General features: G+C 38.4%; 3 protein-coding genes across 3 annotated transcripts in view; 2 read left to right on the plus strand and 1 right to left on the minus strand.

Annotated features, from left to right (window-relative positions):
• Positions 1-24817, plus strand: part of LOC149958410 (ras-related and estrogen-regulated growth inhibitor-like protein) — a 319784-nt gene that overhangs the window by 173769 nt on the left and 121198 nt on the right. The gene's annotated exons all lie outside the window — the stretch shown is intronic.
• LOC149958411 (uncharacterized) overlaps positions 1-24817 on the minus strand; it is a 218509-nt gene that overhangs the window by 127685 nt on the left and 66007 nt on the right. The gene's annotated exons all lie outside the window — the stretch shown is intronic.
• On the plus strand, positions 7715-8932 carry LOC149958414 (uncharacterized protein F54H12.2-like). The gene has a single exon (XM_090167173.1). It carries the CDS (start codon positions 7715-7717, stop codon positions 8930-8932), a length of 1218 nt encoding a protein of 405 aa, XP_090023299.1.

Consider the following 24817-nt stretch of genomic DNA (forward strand, 5'->3'; position numbering starts at 1 on the left):
TACCACTAGGGACAATTCTTCCTATGAGAGGTATATTTGGGCTGGCCAACTTGTTTTTTTTTTGGTTTCGGTAACCGACGAGACCACAGATATAGTAAGAAGTTTTTTCTCAGATAAGCGCGTAGATATCGGTCTTCATGTTGTCTACCTTTTTAGTTCCACATCGAGATACATATATCGAAGTGGGACTATTGCTATTTATGGATTGTCGTTAAGTGTTGTTGTGGTTTGTTTGTTTGTTTGCTTGCTTGTTGTGGAAAAGCGACGGCGCAGTAGATGGAGCTGTGAAATATAAATTATTTAAAATATTTTATTGGTGGCGCCGGGATTCGAACCCAGATAGCCGCTGGCCGCGTGATCTCCAAAAACCGACGACTATACCAACCGAGCTACGCCGCTCTGTTCATATTTCACTCGGAACCTCTAGTCGTTTTTAGCGACGCGGGGGGTTTTGTCTAGTTAAGTTGTCGCAATTCTCGTTCCTTTTTCAGCGTTATTTTACGTATATTTACGGCGTTTTAGGGTCAAGTGAACCTAAAACTTCGCCTCCCCCGCCCCAATTTCGACCCCCTTATCGAAACCGTGTATGGTCAGAAGTAATAAATAAGTGTGGCACTTTCTTATCGAAACCGTGTGTGGTCAGAAGTTATAAATAAGTGTGGCAATTTCTTATCGAAACCGTGTATGGTCAGAAGTAATAAATAAGTGTGGCACTTTTTTATCGAAGTCGTTTATATGTGGCACAAAATAATATTATCGCCTTCTTGGCGAACTTGTATAGTTTGTATAGTTGGTCCAGAGATTTGGTCTCATTCGGTAGAACTCTTTGACGCGCACGCAGTGACGTTAATTTCCGCCCCCTCCGCGAAAAACTTTATTAAATAAAGTTTTTCGCCTTGAAGGCCTATCGGCCGAAGTACCGCATATTTTCCCCCAATAAAGCTTAGTTTTCTCCCCTACTTCTTGGTCTCTTTACTTGTTCGCGTTTTTACTCCTTGCAAAAGTCTGCTTTGCTAGAATCAAACATTTTAAATTCAATGGGCTAGCACTTTGGCTAGGGCTTTGGCAACAGAATCTCCGTCTTGCCATATTCTTAGTACATAAATAAATTCTTGCAATAATATGATTTATGCATTTGTTAATAATTCATATTAAATATCTGCTCTAAGAAAATACTAATTTAATCACCGAGATAATATAAAATCACATGGCCTGAACAGCTTTTGTATTGGTTTGCCCACCCGGGTATCCTGAGGGTGGGCGGTGGCCACTCTTTAACTTAGGATGGCAATTTATATATCAAACGATACGAAATCACGTAGCCTCAACAGTTTTTGTATTAGTGTCTACTAAGGGTGTATGGGTTTGCCCACTCGAATACACTGATGTGGAACTAATATTACGGCCTGGGCCGACTTGTTATCCTTTAAAATATTTGAATGGCAACAAAAAATTGGCTTAGTTCCAGCAAGCCAATATAGAGATACACTAAAATAGTATATCCGCAGTTATCGCGGAATAAAGATACAATTTCAAAAGCAGATCAACCCGTGAAAAGCATTTAGGTTTTTCAAACAAACGCAAAGCGTATCCGCGTACTACCATTAGAGTAACAAAATATGTTATCCGGAAAGGTATCGGATTAAAAATAATCCAGGTAATCTTGGAAAGCAACAGATAGCAGATCACCCATAGAAAACCTTGTGGTTTCTGAATGTACCTCAAGCATGTCCCATCTGGAAAATATTCTCTAGAATCACGCCTGAAGCGAATCCCGAGCTTTTTATGTCAGCTTTTCATTCATGTTTAGAGAATATCAAATATATTAAACACGTGAAATTGGTAACCCGTACGGGCGGTGGCGCGCTGGGAGATTTTAGCTCCGTCCAAATGGTCCTATCTCAGTAGTATAAAAATGAGAGAACTGCCCCACGGAAAATGCATTTTCCCATAGGATTGTACAGGGAATATATGATTCCCCGTTGATTCTCTATGGGGATTTAATCAACCTTGAACGCCCTTGAAAAGTACCGGCTCAAAGTGGTTGCATTCGCTGGTACCGAGAATTCGAAAGAGACCGTCGAAAAATTGAAACGTCAAATCGAAATAAGCTCTCATGTTTCGGCGGGAGTAAAAGTACGAGAGTGGCAACGGGATTCATAGTCGAGCGTTGAAGAAGAACGTGGGGAATCGAATGATTTCGAAGCTTCAGTCGGCAATCTAGCCGTCTAATGTATGCGGGGTTTCTAATTTTTACTAGAAGCCGTTAGTTCTTACGAGCGACTCGTCGACGCGTCGAGCCTAGGGGTGCAGAGTCGCCTTTAAGTAATCGTCATTCAAAGCGCTTACGAGAAGGTGAATCCTCATTCAATAACAATGGGGAATCAAAACCCCCTTAAAATGTTTATTCGTGGGTTTCGTTACCGTTCTTTCACGCTCGGTGTGGGAGGAATCAGAGAGAGTCTTCGGGAGAACCCGGAAAATTTATACGCTATCGAATTTCTTTGGCGAAGAAAAACGTATACGGTAGTAATGTAATAACGATAAAAATTATCATATCTGTTTAAACAAATTCGTAGTACCTAGCTCAACGTGTCCAGATTTCTGCAAGTTATTGGGTATTATGGATGCCAAATGATTGAAACGTGGTTCAAAGAACACGAACATAGTCTTATATAAAAGGATCTCCTGCCACAGAAATTTCATTAAAAATTTGACAACCCGAAGTGCCTCATCTTGGAATTGGAATACTACTAAAATGTAAGTTTGAACAACAGTATGATTGTTATTGTATATGATTATTAACGAGTACGAATCTTCTAGGAACGCCAGTAAAATTTTCCCAATTTCTACCACGAAAGCAGTGTCCGTAACCCCAGATGGCAATATCAACATCGGTGCTTCAGACGGTAGTGTGGGCATTGCCTTGACGGAAAGCCAATTCAAACAACTATGGAGAGCGAGCGAGCGGATCACTTCATTCTTAGAAGACGATTCTACGGCACCCTCTACGTGGTTCTTCGAAGGATCGGAAACTAGACGTGTCGAGCTATGCATTTTTCAAAACCGAAGAGTGATGGACGTGAGAGAACTGGTCCTTGGAACTGGGACAAACTACGGGAAACACTACCTGACGAAGCGAGGATTCACGATCACGCGGTACCCCTGGATGGCGATGCTGGACCAATACGAAGGAATTATGATATACCACAACGAAGTCAAACGCGTATTTCTTAAAATAAAAGACACTGTACTAGGTGAAATTACGGATTACGTAAATAAGCAATGTAAAGGATGTGAAATTGATCATCCTTCTCAACGACAACATGATTGTTTGATGATCGATTGGAATTCCCGTTTAGACATGTATTTGTTTGACGCAATGGAGAAAATAAGTTATTCCGAGATAACCTCAAAACTCGATACATTTCTAAGCGAGGATTTCAGAGATAATATTTTGGCATTTATTACGTGCAACGCCAAAAAAATGTTATATAAAACTGAAGATGTATAAAGCGTATTAATAAAAATTTCATATTTAAAACTTATTCAATTATTTCCGAGCTCATTTGCAAACATGAACCCAGTTGTGGTACATCCTTTCACGGGGCTCGTATCAGGGCCCACTCAGTGTGGAAAATCTCACTTTATTGCGAAATTAATAAAACATAATGAGTCGTGTATTTCTCCCGCACCTCAACGAATAGTTTGGTGCTATACGGAGTACCAACAAAAATTATTTAATTCGGTGATGGAACATAATCCTACTGTTGAGTTTCACGAGGGTTTGTTAAATCCAAATAATTTAGATCCATCGATTAAGAATTTCGTAATTCTTGACGACCTCGTATGCGAAATAGCTAATAACAAAGACGTTACCAATTTATTTATCCGAGGGTCACACCATCGGAACACTTCGGTACTTATTTTAATGCAAAATCGGTTTTATCACGGGAAAGAAGTTCGAACGCTCAATCTGAATTCGCAGTACCTGGTCATTTTCCGTTCGGCTAGAGACGTCTCGAGCGTGTTAAATATTGCTAAACAAATTTATCCGTCTAACACCAAATTCGTCGTTGACGCGTTTCGTCAAGCAGTAGCAAAGCCGTACGGCTATTTATTCATCGACTTGAAACCAAACACCACAGATGAATATCGGCTACGAACGGGAATAATACCGGGAGACGAAGCGGCGATTTTTGTGCCGAAATAATAGAAATGAGTATATCAACGTCGAAAAGAGTTTGCAAAAACTTGAATTTTTTAAAATATCTGTGCACTTGTAACGCGAAACAAAGAAAAGCTATCATCAAGCTAGCGAATCGGGACGCTATTCTAGCGTTGGTCGAATGCTGTATAAATGTATTACGTGGGAACATTCAACTAACAGATGCCCAAAAGAGTCGGTTGAAGAAACATCGTAAGGCGTTACACCATCTTTGTAGAAAAATTCCTCTGACGAAAAGAAAGCAGATTCTAGTGCAGAAGGGAGGATTTCTGCCACTTTTGTTAGCTCCGCTACTTTCAATCGTTAGCTCAGTTGCCGGTGCAGCGATAAACCGTGCCATTAATAAGTAAAATGGCTCGCAAAATGATTTTGGTGTCCGAAGACGCTTTACGTCGTATGAAAAATGCCTCTCTCGAAGAGGTTCCGCAGGAACCAGAAACATCCACTTTGGATAAAGAAATGAAAACTATTCTCGAAAACCCAAATATGTCCGAATCCGAAAAATTAACATTATATAATCAAACTTTGCAACGACACTTAATTTCTAATCGGAAACCAGTTGAAAAACAAAGGCAAGTTAAAAAAACCTGGTATGAAGAAATTGCAACATCTATTCCGCCAAGCATGCTCACTGACGCAATATCGTTATACAATTGGACATTACGATATATTTCGTGGAACGAACTTGGTGAAATGGAAATTGGGGGTCGGATTGTTTCAGGATCAAACGTTATAGATTTAATTTACGACGCGGTTAGGAAAACCAAATCAAATGTCGACCCTACTGGGATTAATAGCTTCTACGAAACGTTGCAAAACAATAACGTACCGAAAAAGTTTATTAAGAATCCCGCTAGAATAAATTTATTGAAAACATTATCTTATCACGCTACAACACCCAGACAACAACAGTGGGTGACAATTTGATTGTATTTACCAATAAAATGTTTAACGCATCTTACGAGTATTTATTTCAAATTCCTATCTCACAATGGACGGTTGTACGGAAGTCGTAGCTGAAAGTATAATGTTCAGATTAACTAAATCTTTTTCGGAAAATCCAAAAATCTTAACGGGCGTCTTAATTATATTAATTTTTTTATAATTGAATTGTTCGATTTCCTATTATGGTATCACGCAACGCCCACAATTGGAAACAGTACCAATTATGGATAAACTGAGATATATATATTACGACGTCACAGACTCTGGCGGATACGTTGGCGTTCGAGGATTATATCGTTCAGCTCGAGAAAAGGGTATTAAAGTTACGTTGAAAAACGTTCGGGAATTTTTGAAAAATCAAGATACCTATACGTTACACAAAAATGCGAAGTGGCGGTACAAAAGAAATAAGACGATAGTATACGGCATTGACGAACAATGGCAAGCGGATTTAATTGACCTTCAGAAACTTTCGAGGAATAACAATGGATATCGTTACATACTCGCTTGCATTGATATTTTTAGCAAATACGCCTTTGTCGAGCCTGTGAAAAACAAAAAAGGAAATACTATAGTGAATGCGCTGAAAAAGATATTAGAGGCCGAAAGGAAACCCAAACGAATGCAGAGTGACCATGGAAATGAGTTTGTGTGTGAAGCGGTTCAATCCGAGTTCAAATCCCGGGGAATCGAATTTTTCGCGACGAACTCGGAAGTTAAAGCCAGTGTCGTCGAACGTTTTATTCGATCGTTCAAATCGAGAATGCATCGATATTTCACAGGGAAAAACACAAATACGTACGTAAACGTGATCCAGGACTTAGTTATAGCGTATAATAACAGTTATCATCGAGCTATTATATGTAAACCTGTCGAAGTAACTCCCAAAAATTCTAAAATAGTTTGGAAAAATCTTTACGGAGGTATTGACTTTAGTCCTCCAACAACGTACGATTTCGAAATCAGTGACATTGTCAGAATAAGCAAAAACAAGGGTCTGTTCGAAAAAGGATACCTTCCAAATTATTCCGAAGAACTTTTTCGGGTTGTTAAGCGACTGCCAAGAGACCCTCCGGTATATAAACTAGAAGATTTAAATTCCGAGCCCATTTTAGGAATATTTCACAAGGAAGAAGTTCAAAAAGTGGGGAAAGACTTGGATACGTGCGCTTTTGAAATCGAAAAAGTGTTAAGAAAAAGACGAAAATCGGATAATACCACAGAGTTATTTGTGCGTTGGCGAGGATACGGTCCACAGTTTGACAGTTGGGTGCAGGAAGTAGATTTAAAATGAGTTTCTATATCACGTTACCATCCGATTCGTCGACCAAATACTTTCCTAATAATACGATGAGTAAATTTAGAACGTATCTCCCGGAGATGGTAAAACTAAACGGCCCTTACGAAGTAGCATTAACGGAAATAAGTTATCCTAGGACTTGGAATAATGTAAAGAACGATAGTGCGATTCGAATTGGGCCCACTGACGATAAATCGAATGAAATAGTAGCTCTTATACCCAAAGGAAGTTTTTTGACAATTCACGAATTTCTGGACATGTTACACGTAGATAAAAGTATACTGTTTAAGTACGATGAACGATTAAAACGTGTTTCCGTTTCATCTGGTTATGATTTCAAATTGATCGCGTCGGGACATAAATTCAAAGTTGACATACCCGGAGACATAGCAACCATGCTAGGATTTACGTTGGAACCGAAAGAAAATATCATAATTACGGATCCCATGATAGCGCCGTATATGGTAGATTTGGATTCCGGATTACACTCTTTATTTATTTATTCCGACGTCGTTAAAAATACGATCGTGGGGGATAGCAACGTTCCACTTTTGCGTATTGTCAGTGCGAAAGGAAAAGACGGAGAAATTGTGGACGTGGAGTTCTCTAGACCTCATTATCTACCCGTCGCTTCTTCGGAAATACAAACTATCGAAGTTAACATTATGGACGAATTAGGAAACCCTGTCCAATTCGAACGCGGGAAGGTTCACGTTACCCTCCACTTCAAACCGCGGAGGGCTTGGCTCGCTCTATAATACCGTGACCGGGAAGGAATAACGTTCATTTCAGTGAACAGTGACGACCGACAAACATCATGAGGTATTCGCAGTACAATCCCACCGTAAACGATTACGAAAACTACTATTTGAACCAGGCTGGATACGGATCAATTCCCGTGTATCGGGGTGTCGGTGTTCAGATAGGGTATGGGTTAGGTAATATACTAGCGTCGGCATTCCGCAGCGCCATGCCCCTTTTTAGACGCGGAGCCCAGTTCTTAGGACGAAAATTTTTGGATACCGGTGCGAAAGTTGTTACGGATGTTGCGAGTGGTATTCCAATCAAAACAGCCCTGACAACTAGATCAAAGACCGCCGGCAAAGAAGCCTTATTTTCAGCCGCCGAAGCGGTTAAACAAATGACGGGATCTGGACTTAAAAAGAAGCGCGCTAGACCCCGTAAAGAGGAATAAAACATCGTGCCTTTCTTACTCCGACATATTTTCATAAAAAATTATAATGGCACTATTACATCCTCACTCGAGCGGGTGCGTTAATTCCGAATTTGACCTTTTTCAAGTCCCGTTATCGCAAACGGGAATTATCGGCGGCGAATGGGTCGAATACAATCCCATTTCGAGCATTACCAACAATTCGGCGTTAACGTTTTGTATTAGTGGAAATTCTGAAGCGTACGTGGACTTGTCGCAGACTCTTCTTCACGTTCAGGTGGAAGTGAAAAAAGAAAATGGAACATACCCTAAAGCAGCCGTGATTGCCGCGGATGGCACGGTTACTACGGCAGCGGATAATATCGCACCCGTCAATTTGTTTTTGCATAGCCTCTTTCCCGAAGTTCATTTATTTTTAAACGAAAAATCAGTCACTCCCTCGGCTCAAAATTATCCGTATAAAAGTATGATTCAAACAATGCTAACTTTCGGTGACTCCGCTAAAACGAGTCACCTGACCAGCTCCTTATTCTATCGTGACACGGCGAGCAAATTTAATGACTTTCGGAATAACGAAGGCTTCTTGAAAAGAGCGGAATTTGCTCGAAAGGGAAATATCGATATGATCGGCGTTCTCCATCTAGACATTTGTCAGCAACCTCGCTATCTTCTAAACTTAGTGGATTTAAAATTTGTCTTCGGGAAACCCAACACGGAATTTTGTCTACAGTCTGATGTCAAATGCAAATTGGATATCAAATCTGCCTCGTTATATCTAAGGAAAGTTAAATTAATTCCGGAAATACCGTTATCTCACGCGAAAGTATTGCAGATGGCTAGAGCTAAATACCCCATTACGCGCACCGAATGCACTTCATTTTCGATCCCCCAAGGAAACATGAGTGTGGTTCAAGATCATTTATTTACCGGACAGATTCCCAATAAGGTCGTCATTGGGATGGTTAGTCAAACCGCGTTCCTAGGAGATTTAAAATTATCCCCATATAACTTTCAGCATTTTAATTTAAACCACATTGGATTGTTTGTGGACGGAAACAGCGTTCCCCATCGTCCGCTTACTCCTAATTTCGCGGAGAATAGCTACATACAGGCTTACGCTAATTTATTTCTTCAAACTGGTCAGTGGAATATTGACGAAGGAAATCAGATAAGTCGAGAAGATTACGTTGGTGGGAACTGCCTTTTCGTGTACGATTTGACGGCTGATTTGATGAGCAACGCCGCTCATTTTCATTTAGTTAGAAACGGAAATTTAAGGCTTTGAAATAAAATTCGCATCAGCTTTACCCGAAACTATTGCCGTAATTGTCTACGCGGAATTTCAGAGTCTGATTGAAGTTGATAAAAACAGAACCGTACTTTTGAACTAAAATGGACACGTTTCAGCTAACTAAAATTATGGAAAAGGATAAATTCACTAAAGACTTATTTCGAGGAGGTTTCGCCGCGGATAAATTACCTAAATACGTTACGACTTTCCCATCTCTTTATATCGTAAACACGGCGACATCAAAGAATTCTGGCGAGCATTGGATTGCATTGTACTTTTCAAGTAATCATAACTCTGAGCATTTCGACTCCTTCGGAAACAGTCCTGATATGTTTCGCTTTAATGACTTTGTCGAAAGAAATAGTAAAACTGTGACTTTTAATTCATTACAACTGCAGGGAAACCTCAGTGCGACGTGTGGTGGCTTTTGCGTGTATTTTGCCCTTAATCGCTGTCGGGGTGTAAAAATGTTTGATATCGTGACTAGATTTTCAAGAAATAAACATGACAATGATAAGATGATTAAAGAATTTATGTATTCAAAATTTTCAATAAATTTTCAATAATATTCATGGGTTTTTTTATTTCACAATATTTTAAAATCAATGAAACATTTATTTTATTAATTTGATCCACTTATGACCGTATGATAAAGAATTTACACCATTGCCTAAAATATACTTTTTGTTATCGCATGGATTTAAAGCTATTTTATTTTGTGAGATAGTAAAAATTTTATGCTTTGAACTAGCAATTCTTAACATGGTGCTGGTTGTAACCCTATTTTGAAACAAGGAATCGCAATAATTAGCGTGCCTGATCTTATTTTTAACAACACGTCTGCAAATTCCTTTCGCTGTTTTCTTTTCCCCCTTTTCCGATAAGATGGAATACATCTTGGGCCGGAGACCGCAAAACTCGCGAATTGGGACACCATCCATTTCGTCCTTCATTTTTCCCATGACCTTTTTGTTGGCGTTGTTGAAAAGAGGGTGGTCGACAGGGTAGCCCGAAAAATCAAAGAGTTTGGAATCTTTCTGTAAATCGGCGTAGATATCTTCTGTTTGGATGTCGTAGGTTAGGCTATCCGTGTCTGTGAAAAGTAGTCGTGCTCTGTTGCCGTACGTCTTTCGGATGTACTCTTAGTGGAACTGGTACATAAATAATTTCGAGATGTCAAGAATAGTGAAACCCGTGTAGATTGGTCTATTCAACGTCAGCGACTTCTTCTTCATTTGAATGCCCACCAGTTCGTTATGAAAAATGGTGAACTTTTCAAATGCCGGCGAAGACGCTTTTTTGATGGCACGTTCCGCTGTTTGAACTAGATGGAAATCTATTCGGTTTCTTAAATTTTCCATTGTTTTTCCTGAAAATAAAAAAAAAGTTTTTCTTTTAAAGTTTTTTAAATTTAATTAACTTTAATTGAATTAGTTACCGAACACGCTGTTATTTTGAAGCTTGAATAGGTCCTTTTCGAAATCGTTCTTAGCGAGTTTCCTTTTTTCGGTGTTAAAATTTATGAAGGGTCGGAGCCAGGGTTCTTGGTTGAAAGATAAAATTTTCCGAACCATTGTTAATTTCATACCTTTTGATATGTAATACTTCAAATTACGATAGTGAAGTACATATCCTTCTTTTTTGGATAAAGATGGGACGAGCTTAGGAGGGGTTTCTTTCAAAGGAAGCTTTAGTTTTTTTAGCATTAACTTGTAGTAATTAGAAAACATATCGATTGTAATCTTTCTAGACTCGGGGGCAAGCGGGTAGCAATTGTGCGTTTCATGTAGTTCCTCTGGATATTCCAAGTCAACTTCCAAAATGAATCCGTAAGAAGCCTCGTCTGATAAAGTAAGTACGTGGTTTACGGTGTAGGATATTAGATCTTTCACTTGTACCCAGGCGAAGTTTCTGGTTGGAAGATAATCAACCATAGCGAAACCGTAAAGATTGTTCATGTCCAGATACATTATATAGTTAGAAGGCTGATCGGGATCGAATGTTTCGGGTATGTGTTGATTATTGGCTTCAGCGAAACGGTGGCTGATCATAGACACACCCCCTCGTATTCCCCGTTCAATAAAAAGGTGCATGTCTATATCTTGAAGAAGTTCCAACTTGACTTTTGTCATATGCAAGGCGGCTTCCCAGGCAAACCCTGGCCCCGTAAAGGCGTGTGCGCAATCAAGCTTGTAATACTCGAAACACATATTGCGAAAATTTTCAAATACGTCGGCCAGTTGTAAGGTATCCGGCTGGACATATAAATCGTGTAATTCACCTGAAAGCAATAATAACCTTCATAAATATGTCTTTTCACAAATTATTAATACAAATTATTATATACCCAAATTTTTCAATTTAAAAGCATCCCACAATTTTTGTACGTTATCATAGTTTTGATCAGAAATATGTTCATCAGTTAAGGTGTTGAAAAAAGCTTCTTTCGAAGGCAATTGAGTTTCGTCGAATTTGTCCATGCTGCTCATATAATCATACGGGTACGTTAGTTTCTTGAGCAAATGGGTGACTTGATGGAATGGATAAAATGATTTGAGAATGGGGAATTTTTCGGCACCTCCTTTGGCCAAGTTGGAAATAAGAGTTTCAAGCGACGCCGGCATGAAACGAATTGAGTCGATAAATCGCAAACGACCGAGGCTGAAACTGATATAAGTTTCCGTGTTGGAAGGAATCGTTGAAATTTTTTCGTCTTTATTCAATCCAATCCTCTGCATAATGAGATGGGAATCATAACTGAAATGTACAATATTTTGTTAGTTAACTATTATATAACGAAATGGAACGCATTAATGTACCGTGATAAATTATGCATGATAACGGGGATGAATTTTCCAATTCTAAGCTTCAAATTGCAACTATTATGAGCCACTCCTCGAAAACGACCTAAAACATAATGATTAAACATGGGTAGGGCTTTGATTAAAAACCTTATACCTAAAAAATGACAATGATCTTTAACGGGTGGATCCTTCAGAGTAAAAATTTCCGAGCAAATATAGCAATGAGTTTCTCTTCGACAATTTTCTATTTCTGTCGGAGATAGATCCATCGGGACATTCTTTAGAAATAAATCTGAAATTACTTCTTCTTCCATCAAAAGGCTTTCGAGGAAAACGTCTATGGCGTCAGTTCCTCGGTATGTGACGGGTGCGTTAGGAGTACCTAAAGACGGTCAAAATTTAAAAACGAACAAAATTTGGGTACATTATGAAAGATAATTATCATACCGTCTGGACCAACAATTACGTAGCTAAAACCGCACGCTATATGTTCTGACAATTTGGTGGTACATGATAGGGCAGAATCCGGCAAACAAGTGTTAAATTTATCGATGATAGATTCAAAATCTGAATAGATTACGTACGGTACCTAGAATGTTCATTCGTAAAAATTTTAACAAAGTTGCGATCAAATTTATAACTAATAACGTACCTTTTGCAACCAATCGTATTTGGAGAATTTTAAAATTTTATCGTCGTCTTTCGGCATTTTGATCAGTTGCGGATCGTGAAGACTGCAGTTTTTAATATGTTCTCGGTGATTGTTTTCGGCATTAACACCGGAATACCTATGTAAACAAAACCGACATACGTACGACTTGCCGTTATGTTTGGTGAATTTACACAACAGGCGACTTAAGTCTCGAATTAAACAAAAATGCTGATTTTCTCCTGACACGAGAAAGAGTAGGTCAATCTGCCGTTCTTCGGGAACTTTGTTTTTCCGACTGATGTGTAGAGGAAATACTTCATTTTCGAAACCGAAAACGTTAATGGACAGATTGTTCTTTTCCTCGAACTTTCTTAGTTTCAGCGTATTAAGCGTGAAAGGGAAAGATATATCGGAGCAATCCAATTCATTTTCAAATGGCTTATATTGGACCACCCTCTCTCGGTGCATTTTAGCGGGATAAAGTTTGGCGAGGATGCACCACAAAAAACATTTTTCGTCGTTTGAATTTAGGTTTAAGACGCCTTTGCAATTACGAACGAACGGGGGCAGTTCCATATATGAACCGCCGACCAACGGCATGTACGTAACTATGTCCACTTGGATATAAACTATGTGGTTCATGATCCATCCGCTGCCTCTGTCTTCAAATTCTTCCGCCGCCTTACTCATTTGTTTTAAGCAATTGTCTATTTGACCGGGTATCTCTTCAGGTGTAAGCGAGGTTTGGTTTCTACTCCGGAAGTACGGGAAAGCTTGTACATCTTCCCCGTTGTTCAGTTCACGATCGTATTGGGCGTGAATGAAAATATTCCACTTTATGCCCCTTTTTTTACGTAAATTGTTTTCCAAATATTTAATTAAACCTGGCTTAATAGCCGTGATAAGCATCTCTGGATCGGTTTGAGTTATTTTCGGGGTATATCGCGAACCAACAATCGCATCTTCCAGAACGGACACTTCCTCGATGTTACACCGAAAGGGCTCGGCATCTGGTTTGGATGAATCTTTTTCTACGGGGGGAAGAGATTCTGCATCTTCTTCATTTGGTTCAGAATGAATACGCGAGTGGCGTAGCAATCGTTGTCTCCGAGCGAAGCTAATTCCACATACAACACAATAATATTTTTTATTTTCGTGCTGTTCACGAACGTGACGGTTTAAATTAAACTTTTTATTAAACTGTTTCGAGCATACGGTACACGTAAACAATGCAAATGCTTTATTCGGTGGCTCCCGTAACTGATAATGAGATACTAAGTGGTAGACAAGCTTATATACTCTTAATGCGACCTTGACTTTCCGTATTCAATTTCAGCCTCATTCCCTTCGTCATTTTGCTTTCGCAACCGGAGTATCCCTTTTATTGTAATAAGATCTAAAGGTGTATCGGTGTGGGCTTTATTATATTATTTTATAGTATGTCATATGATGTAATAAATGAAATAATACTATTGTAATTTAGAATGCCTATTATCGAAATGAAATAAGTACACCAAATTGATATGTTTTATATGGGATTTATTCAAATAAAATCTTAATTTCCCGCTTAAGAGTTCTATTTTTTTGTTTTTTTTTTGTTTTACAAAGACAATAGACCCTCTTTTACAATGTTTTCATAATCAATGAGTTCTTCTAAATCAGTATTGAAATCAGTTTTTCTCGGCTTCCTTTTCTGGGTAACGTCTTTTCTGATGCCAGAGCCTCTCTTCTTGCGCTTCTCGGTCTTAGAAGCTGAAGACTCGGCTAAGCCCGAAGAAGTTGAACCAGAGGCTGAAGACTCGGTTAAGCCCGAAGAAGTTGAACCAGAGGCTGAAGTAGAAGCTGAGAATGATGGATCCAAAAGGAAAGCAAAAGGATCAGACGTCGAACTCGAGGGTAAAGATAGAAGAGACACCAGTGTAGGAGCTGAAGACGGAACCAGTGTAGGAGCTGAAGGCGGAACCACTGAAGGAGTCGTTGGTTGCGAAGCGAAGGCTGACACGCATGGTGCATCATTAAGAGAAGAAAGGAGCATAGATGCCATGAGATCCTCTTCCTGGGAGACATTAGGATCAAGCTTTTCGATCTATTAATGATAAATAAAATTATTAGTAATATTTTTCAGAAGAATATTAAAAACTATTTAATTGATGTACGTACCTTGATTATTTGCATAAGCGACGGGCCCAAAGCGTTTCGAATGTTTGATATGTTTGGATGGTATGGGAGATGTACGTCGATGGTACACCTAGAAGCGTTGGGATAAAAGTTTACCCAAAAACCTTTATGATGTTTTCGTAAAATAACTTCGACCATCCTGAATGAAAGTATAGGTAATTCGGGTCTACCGGGGATGACTCCTATCGTAGCAGTGTACCGTAACACAGCGACGGCGACTTTCATATCCAGAGAAGACATTTCGTGAGATGATTAAACTATTGCTCTGCAGATAATATAGTTATTCTGTTTGTGACACGGGTTTTTATACTCTTCAAAAATATTTTGGTATCAAAGGGCACAATGTATTATTAGCATTAGTTGAATTTTAACCTTGGTACTGGTTATATCACAAGAGGACGTTGAAGTTTTTGTTATGTTTAAGAAAGCCCGGATCAAAAATCAATGAAATAAGAAATTAGAAACTCGGGATGATATTTTTCAAATATTTCTAACGGCGACAGAAAATTATGGCGCCTGAAAGCTGAGATTTTAATAAGACTATCAATAAAAATGAACAGGCAAATAGTTTAAAAGGAAAAATTCAATTTTATTACGCTACATCGTAGTTTTTTTTCCATACAGATAATTTGTAAGCTTTGATAATTGCACAATTAGAGTTATTAAAATGGTATTTACAAGACGGAGGGCATGAGTTGGGCAGTTCATTTAACTTGGGACAACTATACTTCTCAACATTGATGATTTCTTTATTGAAATAGTTTGATAGAATGCTGCATTTTTGGTGTCCTTTAGCGTAAAACTTCGATGCTTTAGCCGATATGAATGAAATTATGTCAGGCAACTGCTCCAAGTGGTAGTCGCCATCGTTCCATAGTAAGCCGCAAATACTGCGAGAAATCCACGAGCATTGACTTTTGTCTCGCAAACTTAGTTCGTGATACGGGAACGGTGGCTTGAACGCGTACACACCACTTTCGTCGGTCTCCACATTCAACTACGTGAGTTCTTTTAAGATATATTCACCACGGGCTCTGAGAAAGTTGACCTCCACGATACATGACCTTTCCTCTGACCTTGAATAAATATTACATGAACGTGATTCATTTGGGAAAGAAATCAAAGGTACATTTTTGACATTATAAACTTACATTTTCGATTTACTCCCTAATCCAAGACGTGAAAGTAGCAAGAACCAAAATATTCTAATGAAATTTGGAGGGAAATCATTCCCTATATATAAGTTTTTTTTCGTACTTTGCACTTTAATTGCCTAAATTTCCATTTAAATCATAACCTTAAGAAATCTCAATTGTTTTATAATACTTTCTTTTCACGAGAAATTCCATAATTATTAATCAAGCCCAAACTTGGAGATTTAGTTTGTCGCACGTTTATTTTGGCTTCTATTAAAAACACCAGCGAAATATTTTTTTCCCGTCAAAGAAATTCGATAGCGTATAAATTATCCGGGTTCTCCCGAAGACTCTCTCTGATTCCTCCCACACCGAGCGTGAAAGAACGGTAACGAAACCCACGAATAGACATTTTAAGGGCGTTTTGATTCCCCATTGTTATTGAATGAGAATTCACCTTCTCGTAAGCGCTTTGAATGACGATTACTTAAAGGCGACTCTGCACCCCTAGGCTCGACGCGTCGACGAGTCGCTCGTAAGAACTATCGGCTTCTAGTAGAAATTAGAAACCCCGTATACATTAGACGGCTAGATTGCCGACTGAAGCTTCGAAATCATTCGATTCCCCACGTTCTTCTTCAACGCTCGACTATGAATCCCGTTGCCACTCTCGTACTTTTACTCCCGCCGAAACATGAGAGCTTATTTCGATTTGACGTTTCAATTTTTCGACGGTCTCTTTCGAATTCTCGGTACCGGCGAATGCAACCACTTTGAGCCGGTACTTTTCAAGGGCGTTCAAGGTTGATTAAATCCTAGGGTGATTCATAGTAGACCAAACAAAAATATTTTTATTTTTATTTTACTCTCAACCCCTAAAACAGATCTATTCCACTAGGAAACTGATCAGGATTTTTTGTAATTTTTTTAATTGACATTTAATGGTCGCTACCGGCTTTTGCAATTTGCGAAATGAAACAAAAACAATAAATTTGTCAATAAGAATTTATTACAATCAGGATACAGTTTTGTGTATTTAAAATGCTAAAGAACAAAGATCAAACCTTTTTAATTTCTAAGGAGAAAGAAAAAAACGTTTGTTATATAAAATTTGTCTTATTGACGTTGGGGTTTTTCTGTCTATAATTCTTAACTAACAACATTAAGTACTGCTTCTGCTCCTCATCGTTCGTGTGTAATTTATTGTACTCTTCCATCAAAGCAACACCCCGTTCAGCTATATCGTTAACGACTCTCATGTTTTGTACAATTTCTTTAGCCGACCTGTAGCTTTCTTCTTCTTCCCATAGCTCGGGATCTTTTTGGATGAACTCACTTGAAATGCGGTCATTTCGAAAAAACTCATTGTATTTGTTGTAACGAAATCTTCTATATTTCGGTTTACGATTGCATCATATTCCAAAGATTGCGCTAAAATCATTTTACGTTTTGTTTCAGTAGAAACTCGTTTATCAAACAAAGCTAAAGCAACCAGCTCTTCAGAAAGATACCAAAGATGACCCAACATCTTTTTTACGGCGACTTTGGCGAAAACTCTATTATGTTTCTCGAACTGAACCAAATCTTTCAAAATTTGCAGGTCATTTGCAGGTGCCATATAAGCCACTGGCGCTGTAAACCAGTATTTTGCGTAAACAAGTACAACAAACATGCAGATATTCGTAATGGCCTTAGCTTCTTTAATTGTGATCTTAAACTGGTGCTTAAACAGAAACATTTTCAATGCATATACAGCTTTTGCCATCCAACGTGCACGGTGCATTCCAGCAGGGGCTTTGAATGAGATACCACCTTCAGGAATCCCTCCTAAAAAGATAATGATCAAATGGAGGAGCTCTTTGTAATCGTCACGAGGCCGAAATTGTTGTAGTTGATTCTGAGCAAAAGTAATTATATCTGTCGCGACCGTTTGAACGCAACGCCAAGTAGATGGTTCGGATATCGCAGTCTTGAAGTCTTCCTGTTTAATTTTTGTCCAACAGCTCTTAAATCTTTTGAAAATCATGATTTCAGGACCGCTGGAAGGTCCAATAGCTGATACTACGACAGCTTCAAGTACGATTTCTAAGATGTGATGCCGACATGCAAACCAAAGCAATTTCTTTTGCATTTTCTGTTCCAAAAGAATACAGGCTCCTTTTATTCGCCCTGTATTAGATGCTGTTGTGTCGAAGCACATACATCTTATTTTATCATATAAGCTCCAGGATAAAATTGTATCGAAAATAGCAGACGCCATGGTTTCCCCTTTGCCATCTGGAAGCTTCGCAACGGCCAAGAGCTGGTCGACTCCTTTTCCAGATACCAAGATTGGTAGACGATCTACTATTTCATGTCCCGTTATGTCCTCGAGCATCTTTCCATCCCAGTGCACAGTAAGTGTAGTTTGTGGTTGAAAATCAGCTTTTATAGACTGAGCAAGCTGTTTTCTAATATCCATTCTTTGGCGACGTATAGAAGAATAGCTAACGTTATATTCTGACACATTACAGCCCAGACTTTTGAGTGTAGAGGCCAAAACAACAGTTGCTTTTCGGTCACTCAATTTAGCGACATCAAGACTAGTAGCTAAATTAGAATCTAAGATTGTTTTTCGGCCTCGTTTCCGAGGTGGCGAAAAATCTTTGTTAGAAGGTCCTGGCTGGGGAGAATTAGGACGACTTTGACTCATGTCACTATCACTTCTATCCTCTGCAGAGGAAGAAGCTGAAGATGACAATAAATCGCACTTCTCAGTTAGTCTATTTATTGCTTCTTTTTCCTTTTCTTTCATTTTTTCCAACTTAGCTTCTTTTTCTAATTGTTTATTAAGTTTTCTCGCATACTGTGTATCGATGTCACCAATTCGTCCTGGGCGGCTCATTTTTCTTTGGCTCAAAAGAAATTGCTTATCTTCATCAATGGTCATCATATTTAGGGAATTAGAGTGAGCTATATCAAATAAAACATTTAAATTTGATTGCCACTTGTTTTCTTTTTCTTTGATTGCTGCTGAACGTTTTGCTTTATTTTCTTTATTTTTCTTTAAATTCTGCCATTCCTTGAAAATTTTTAGTATTTTTGTGATAACATGTTGCTTTTCTTTGATAGGAATACTTGCTTTTTGCCATAAAGCCATCACATCACCAGCAGTTAATGACGCCGATTCTCTATTTACTTTCTTCATTACAGTTTTATAATGAAAAAATAAACTCATCACTTCTTTCACTGAGGGTAATTTTGTGTGTCCAATTAACCATATTTCAGTTCTTTTTCTTGTTTTTATAATATTTGACGTCATTATAGGAATAAAATTACAACAATAAACCAAAAAACTTTAAGAAAATCACACTCACAGGTGAATACAAGCGCTTTGGGTTGCATGGATTGTGTCGCTAGATAAGTGATAGAATAGCCTCTAATAGAGTAATGGAAAGCTTGCGTTAACTAGCATTGTGGCGATAGCAGGAGTAGTGAGGTGCCGGCGGGGCATGTAAACACTGCATTGTATATTGTTAATAGCTAAATACCGTCATTGAAGATATTAAAAGTAAACCATATTCAGCATCGCAATAAGTGCGTTATTGCAGATAACTTTTAAACTTTGTGAGTCGGTAGCGACCTGTAAATATTAATCAGAAATTCCGAAATTAATAACTAATTTATATTTTAGTAGTTAGAATGATATTATGGGTTGAGAGTTACAAAAATAAAAACTTTAAATTTATGAATCACCCTATTAAATCCCCATAGAGAATCAACGGGGAATCATATATTCCCTGTACAATCCTATGGGAAAATGCATTTTCCGTGGGGCAGTTCTCTCATTTTTATACTACTTATCTCCACCTCCGACTTCGGTCCGGGGTGGGCTGGTAACTGGGCTTCGGCCCAGGCTAACGGAGAGGGTCCAGGATTGGGTAGCCTGCTGTGGGGCTGCGAGCCTCCGTTTGAGGGCACGGCGGTCCTGTTTCCCGGCCTTTTGGACTCCCACCGGGATATCCGGTGCCAGCTGTGCCGGGTTACTTGGACTGCTGTGTGCTCGCCGTTCCCCATTTAGGAGCTCTTTCCAATGGGTTTGGCTCTCTACCTTCGTAGGTAGGGTGTCGGCCGGAGTTGCCAGAGCATCCACTCTTTGTCCCACTGCTGTGTGCGAAGTGGCGCACTGGTCGGCCCATTGCTGCACCTTCTGCTGAAATTAACGGTTGTAAACGGTTTATTTAAAGTAGAACACACGATCCTCAGAAAACAATTGCTTGGATAAAGCAGTGTAACCGACAATTAAGTAACGAGCGCGAATTGCGGTCCTATATGGGCTTTTTAAAATGATTGTTGTAATATCGTCTAATCACCTTTTTTTCGTTTATCTGAAAAATTATTCGCGTACCTTGCTGTACCGAAAAATAGCCAAAAAATCATTATTCGTATTTACTGCCCACCATACTATCTTGCCGTTTTTGAGTCAACTAGGGTAATTCTACGAGACCGGAGGGAAATGCAGTTTTAATATGAAGAGTAATAGCCTTGGCCAAAGCTTAGACGAAGTGCTGATCACTTCGTGTAATCGTTCCGTAGCTTTAACTGCACTAAAGTTATTTCGTTACTAATTACATATTTAGCAACTGCATATAACTAATTAAATATTAAGCAATTACATATTACTAATTATATATTTATCAATTACATATTTAGCAATTACATATTTAGCAATTACATATTACTAATTACATATTTAGCAATTACATATTACTAATTACATATTTAGCAATTACATATTACTAATTACATATTTAGCAATTACATATTACTAATTACATATTTAGCAATTACATATTACTAATTACATATTTAGCAATTACACATTTTAATTATATATTTAGCAATTACACATTACTATAGACATACTTAGCAATTACACATTACTATAGACATACTTAGCAATTACAAATTACTAATTACAACCACCGAAATATTGGGAAAAATCACTGGCAACCACCGAAATATTGTGAAAAATCACTGGCAACCACCGAAATACTGTGGAAAATCACTGGAAACCACCGAAAATTTGTAAAAAATCACTGGCAATTACCGAAATATTGTTAAAAATAACTTGAAATCACTGAAATATTGTGAAAAATCACTGGCATCCACAGAAATATTGTGAACAATCACTGGCAAGCTCCGAAATATTGTGAAAAATCACTGGCATCCACAGAAATATTGTGAAAATTCATTGGAAATCAACGAAATATTGTTAAAAATCACTGGCAACCTCCAAAATATTGTTAAAAATTCTGGCAACCAACGAAGTACTGTGAAAAATCACTGGCAGCCACCAAAGTATTGTGAAAAATCACTGGCAACCACCGAAATATTGTGAACAATCACTGGCAAGCTCCGAAATATTGTTAAAAATAACTTGAAATCACTGAAATATTGTGAAAAATCACTGGCATCCACAGAAATATTGTGAACAATCACTGGCAAGCTCCGAAATATTGTGAAAAATCACTGGCATCCACAGAAATATTGTGAACAATCACTGGCAAGCTCCGAAATATTGTGAAAAATCACTGGCATCCACAGAAATATTGTGAACAATCACTGGAAAGCTCCGAAATATTGTTAAAAATAACTTGAAATCACTGAAATATTGTGAAAAATCACTGGCATCCACAGAAATATTGTGAACAATCACTGGCAAGCTCCGAAATATTGTGAAAAATCACTGGCATCCACAGAAATATTGTGAAAATTCACTGGAAATCAACGAAATATTGTTAAAAATCACTGGCAACCAACGAAGTACTGTGAAAAATCACTGGCAGCCACCAAAGTATTGTGAAAAATCACTGGCAACCACCGAAATATTGTAAATCACTGGCATCCACAGAAATATTGTGAAAAATCACAGGCAACCTCCGAAATAGTGTGAAAAATCACAGGCAACCTCCGAAATAGTATGGGAAATCACTGGCAACCACCGAAATATTGATAAAAATCCCTTGTCAATTTAGGCATCACCTTCTTTTCTACGCCTAACGGTGCGAGGGATGGCCAATGCGCAATTTCCTTTCCTCTTTGTGACAGCAAGGGCACGATATAGCCCCTCGATCGATGTATAATTTTTATTTATATCCCAAATTGTGTGGGATACAACCAATGCCCAACTTGAAGGCCCTGTTGGACCAAAGTGAGACCACGACTATGAGGGTAAAATATCACACAAACGATGGCACGATATTACCTATCGATTGATTAATCTCATTCCTTTTTATCGCCAATGATGTGAGAGACAGCTTTTGCCCAATAAATAGGTCCCTGAGCGCCCAAATTGATCCAGCAATAGCGAAGAATCACTTATAAATATATATTATAAAATATATTTGGAGATAGATGGCGACATTTCCTTATTCGCCAAATTCAAATATCATAATATGCTTTACGTGGATTGTGGGTCCTGCGCATTGACATAACATCTCACTTAACCTCACTTAAAATTAAAATTTCTTAACACAATCATAAACCTAATAACAAAATGTAACTAAATTTAAGTATGTAGATTTTTAAGCTGAAAAGAAAATCAACCAAAAAAATCGGCAAAATATAAGTTAAGTTTTTACCCATTTAAGCCTTTAATGGGTAAAAACTTAACTGGCGGACCCCCAATAACCAAAAATGGTTTCGGGAAATTGATGGTCTATAATGACCAGTATTTTGACGCATTATTTTCCATTTTAACCGAAACCATTATAGAATTATGCCTACTGGTTTGGGGGTCCCGCGAATGGGCCTGAAACGAAATGTTACTCGGGTTCGATTAATGGCTATAGCCGTATTTTAAATTAAATCAACTAATTTTAATTTAATCTATAAATAATAAAAATCTTACAGAATAAATTGACTTTTATGAACTTATTAACGTAAATTTTTTAGAGAATAAATTGAAGTTAATAAGTTCATAAAAACGTTAAGGAAGACGGACGTTCCTCTAAATATCGATGCATTGCAAAATGCGGTGGTGGTTTGGTGGTAGAGCACTCACTTAACAAGTAAAAGGGCTGGAGTTCAAATCTCGGTCGCTGTATTTGTTTTAATTCAGTAGACAAGTGGCAACCTTTGAAATCCTGTACGAAATAATTTAAATTGAACACGAAATCCCGTTATATTTAAATAAGAACCAAAACCTAAAACTCTTTTAACTTTTAATATACGCGTCCGCCTAAGTGGAATTCTTAATTTTTAATTATGTTTAGCTAGTGTTGATGGTTCTGTGGTAGAACACTCGCTTGCCAAACAGGAAAACCCAGGTTCAAAACCCCTACCACATTTTCGTGAACATTTGATGGAAACCCTGCCTTTGGATGCTAAGACTTTTAATGTAACCCTTAGCGCTTGGTTCGTCCCGAAAGTCAATGATTAGTAGAAGACGGAGTGCACTTTTGAATCACAACAACACACGCCTTAACACGCAAAATCATTCTAATCAACATCACAACACACACAGTCACAAACACTCCAACATACGTCACTCTACCTTTTCGCTAATTTCAAAAAACTGCGAATGCAAAGATTACACTTGGCCCGAAACTGCGTTCGCAGCCCAGGCAGACACACCCCGACACGGTGATTGTAATAACTCTCCTAGGGAACGAAGTTCACTCCGAGAGGTAAAAACTGGGGTAGGGCCTAGAGGTGGGAAGCCTTTGTCTAAATACTGGGTACCCCACAATAAAACCCATCCATTCGCTGGTGGGTGTGGGCGGGTAGAAAATATTTGGGGAATATTTTTAGGTATTACGGGTGTTTTTTTGACCAATTTGTACTGCGGGTACCCGTCTAAACCCGATATTTGACCTACTTAATTATAACGTATTGAATTTTCGCTATCATGTTTTAATATCTTTAGTATTGTTTTTCCAAGTTGAGTCAGGTATGAGCGAGAAACGTTACGTTATTTCCATCAGTTAATCGCTGTGCAAAGATACTTTATTCAGTCTGTACAGTACAAGACTAGGCACGTACGGTTCACCTCGCTTGTTATTATCCATGGCTACATCTAGTACTTTAAAAGTTTTCAAGTGGACCAAGGAGGAACTGAGGGAATTGATCAGAAATAACTGCGTAAGTAATCGCGTTTCGTTTCATTCTGACGAAAGAGGAAAATCTGTGGTTTGGCGATGCTTTCTAATTATTTCTGTCGACGGTTAAATAACAAGCTACGTTCAGTGTCAAAAGTGTTTGATTATTTTATCGTTGGAATAACAGAAGGGCACGCATTTCTTGTTGAACCATTTACAATCACGCGGGAAAAATCGAGCAACAGTTAGATCCGAGTCCAATTCATCCAGTGTAATTGTGATAGACATACCGCAGAAACCTCTATCGGAAAGTGCCACTGATGCGTTGAATAAGACCATCGTGGTCGGGTTGGCGCGATACATATGACCCTTGTACAGTGTTGAAACAAACCTTCACGGACTTTGGGGATCACCATAAAAAAAACGTTTAATAGGAATAATAAGAATAATAATAATAATCTGCTAGGCTAATACCCAAGGCACCACCTTAGGCCCAAGTCATCTAGCGACTTTTATAGCCAATAATTCGCAACATCGTAAATCTTTAAAGGAAGAACATCTTTGTGATGTGGTTAAGAGTATTAAGAGTCAAATCGTGGAATCGCTATGAGCGTTGCTATCTTACCCGAGATTTGCGTTTACAACGGACACGTGATTTTGCGAAGTTATTTTCCGTCGGATGACGTGTCTCAAGTAATGAGCAATTTTGTAGCGGTCACTGACGGTGGTTCAAATATGATTGGTGTTTTTACCCTGTCAATGTAATTTGGTGTTGGGACATTCATTTCAGGAATAGATACTTGCCGAAATGTTTCCAACTAATAAAAGTACTTTCAGCAGTCCAAAGTCACTAGTTAAATTATTTGAAAAGAACAGAATTCAATGCCTGGTTTCCTTATACCTTGAATCAAGATGTCACTCCCCGTTGGAATAGCGAGTTAATTACGCTTGACTCTTACCAGACAAATTCCCACGCGGTGAAAGGAAGTCTTTTGAGAATGAATCAATTACATAGAATTACCGATATC

Source organism: Leiobunum rupestre, chromosome 2, assembly GCF_980474605.1.
Source record: "Leiobunum rupestre chromosome 2, qqLeiRupe1.1.hap1, whole genome shotgun sequence".
NCBI lineage: Eukaryota > Metazoa > Arthropoda > Arachnida > Opiliones > Sclerosomatidae > Leiobunum > Leiobunum rupestre.

Coding starts and splice junctions, on each gene's coding strand:
- LOC149958414 (XM_090167173.1), top strand. CDS start 7,715: ATGGCACTATTACATCCTCACTCGAGCGGGTGCGTTAATTCCGAATTT.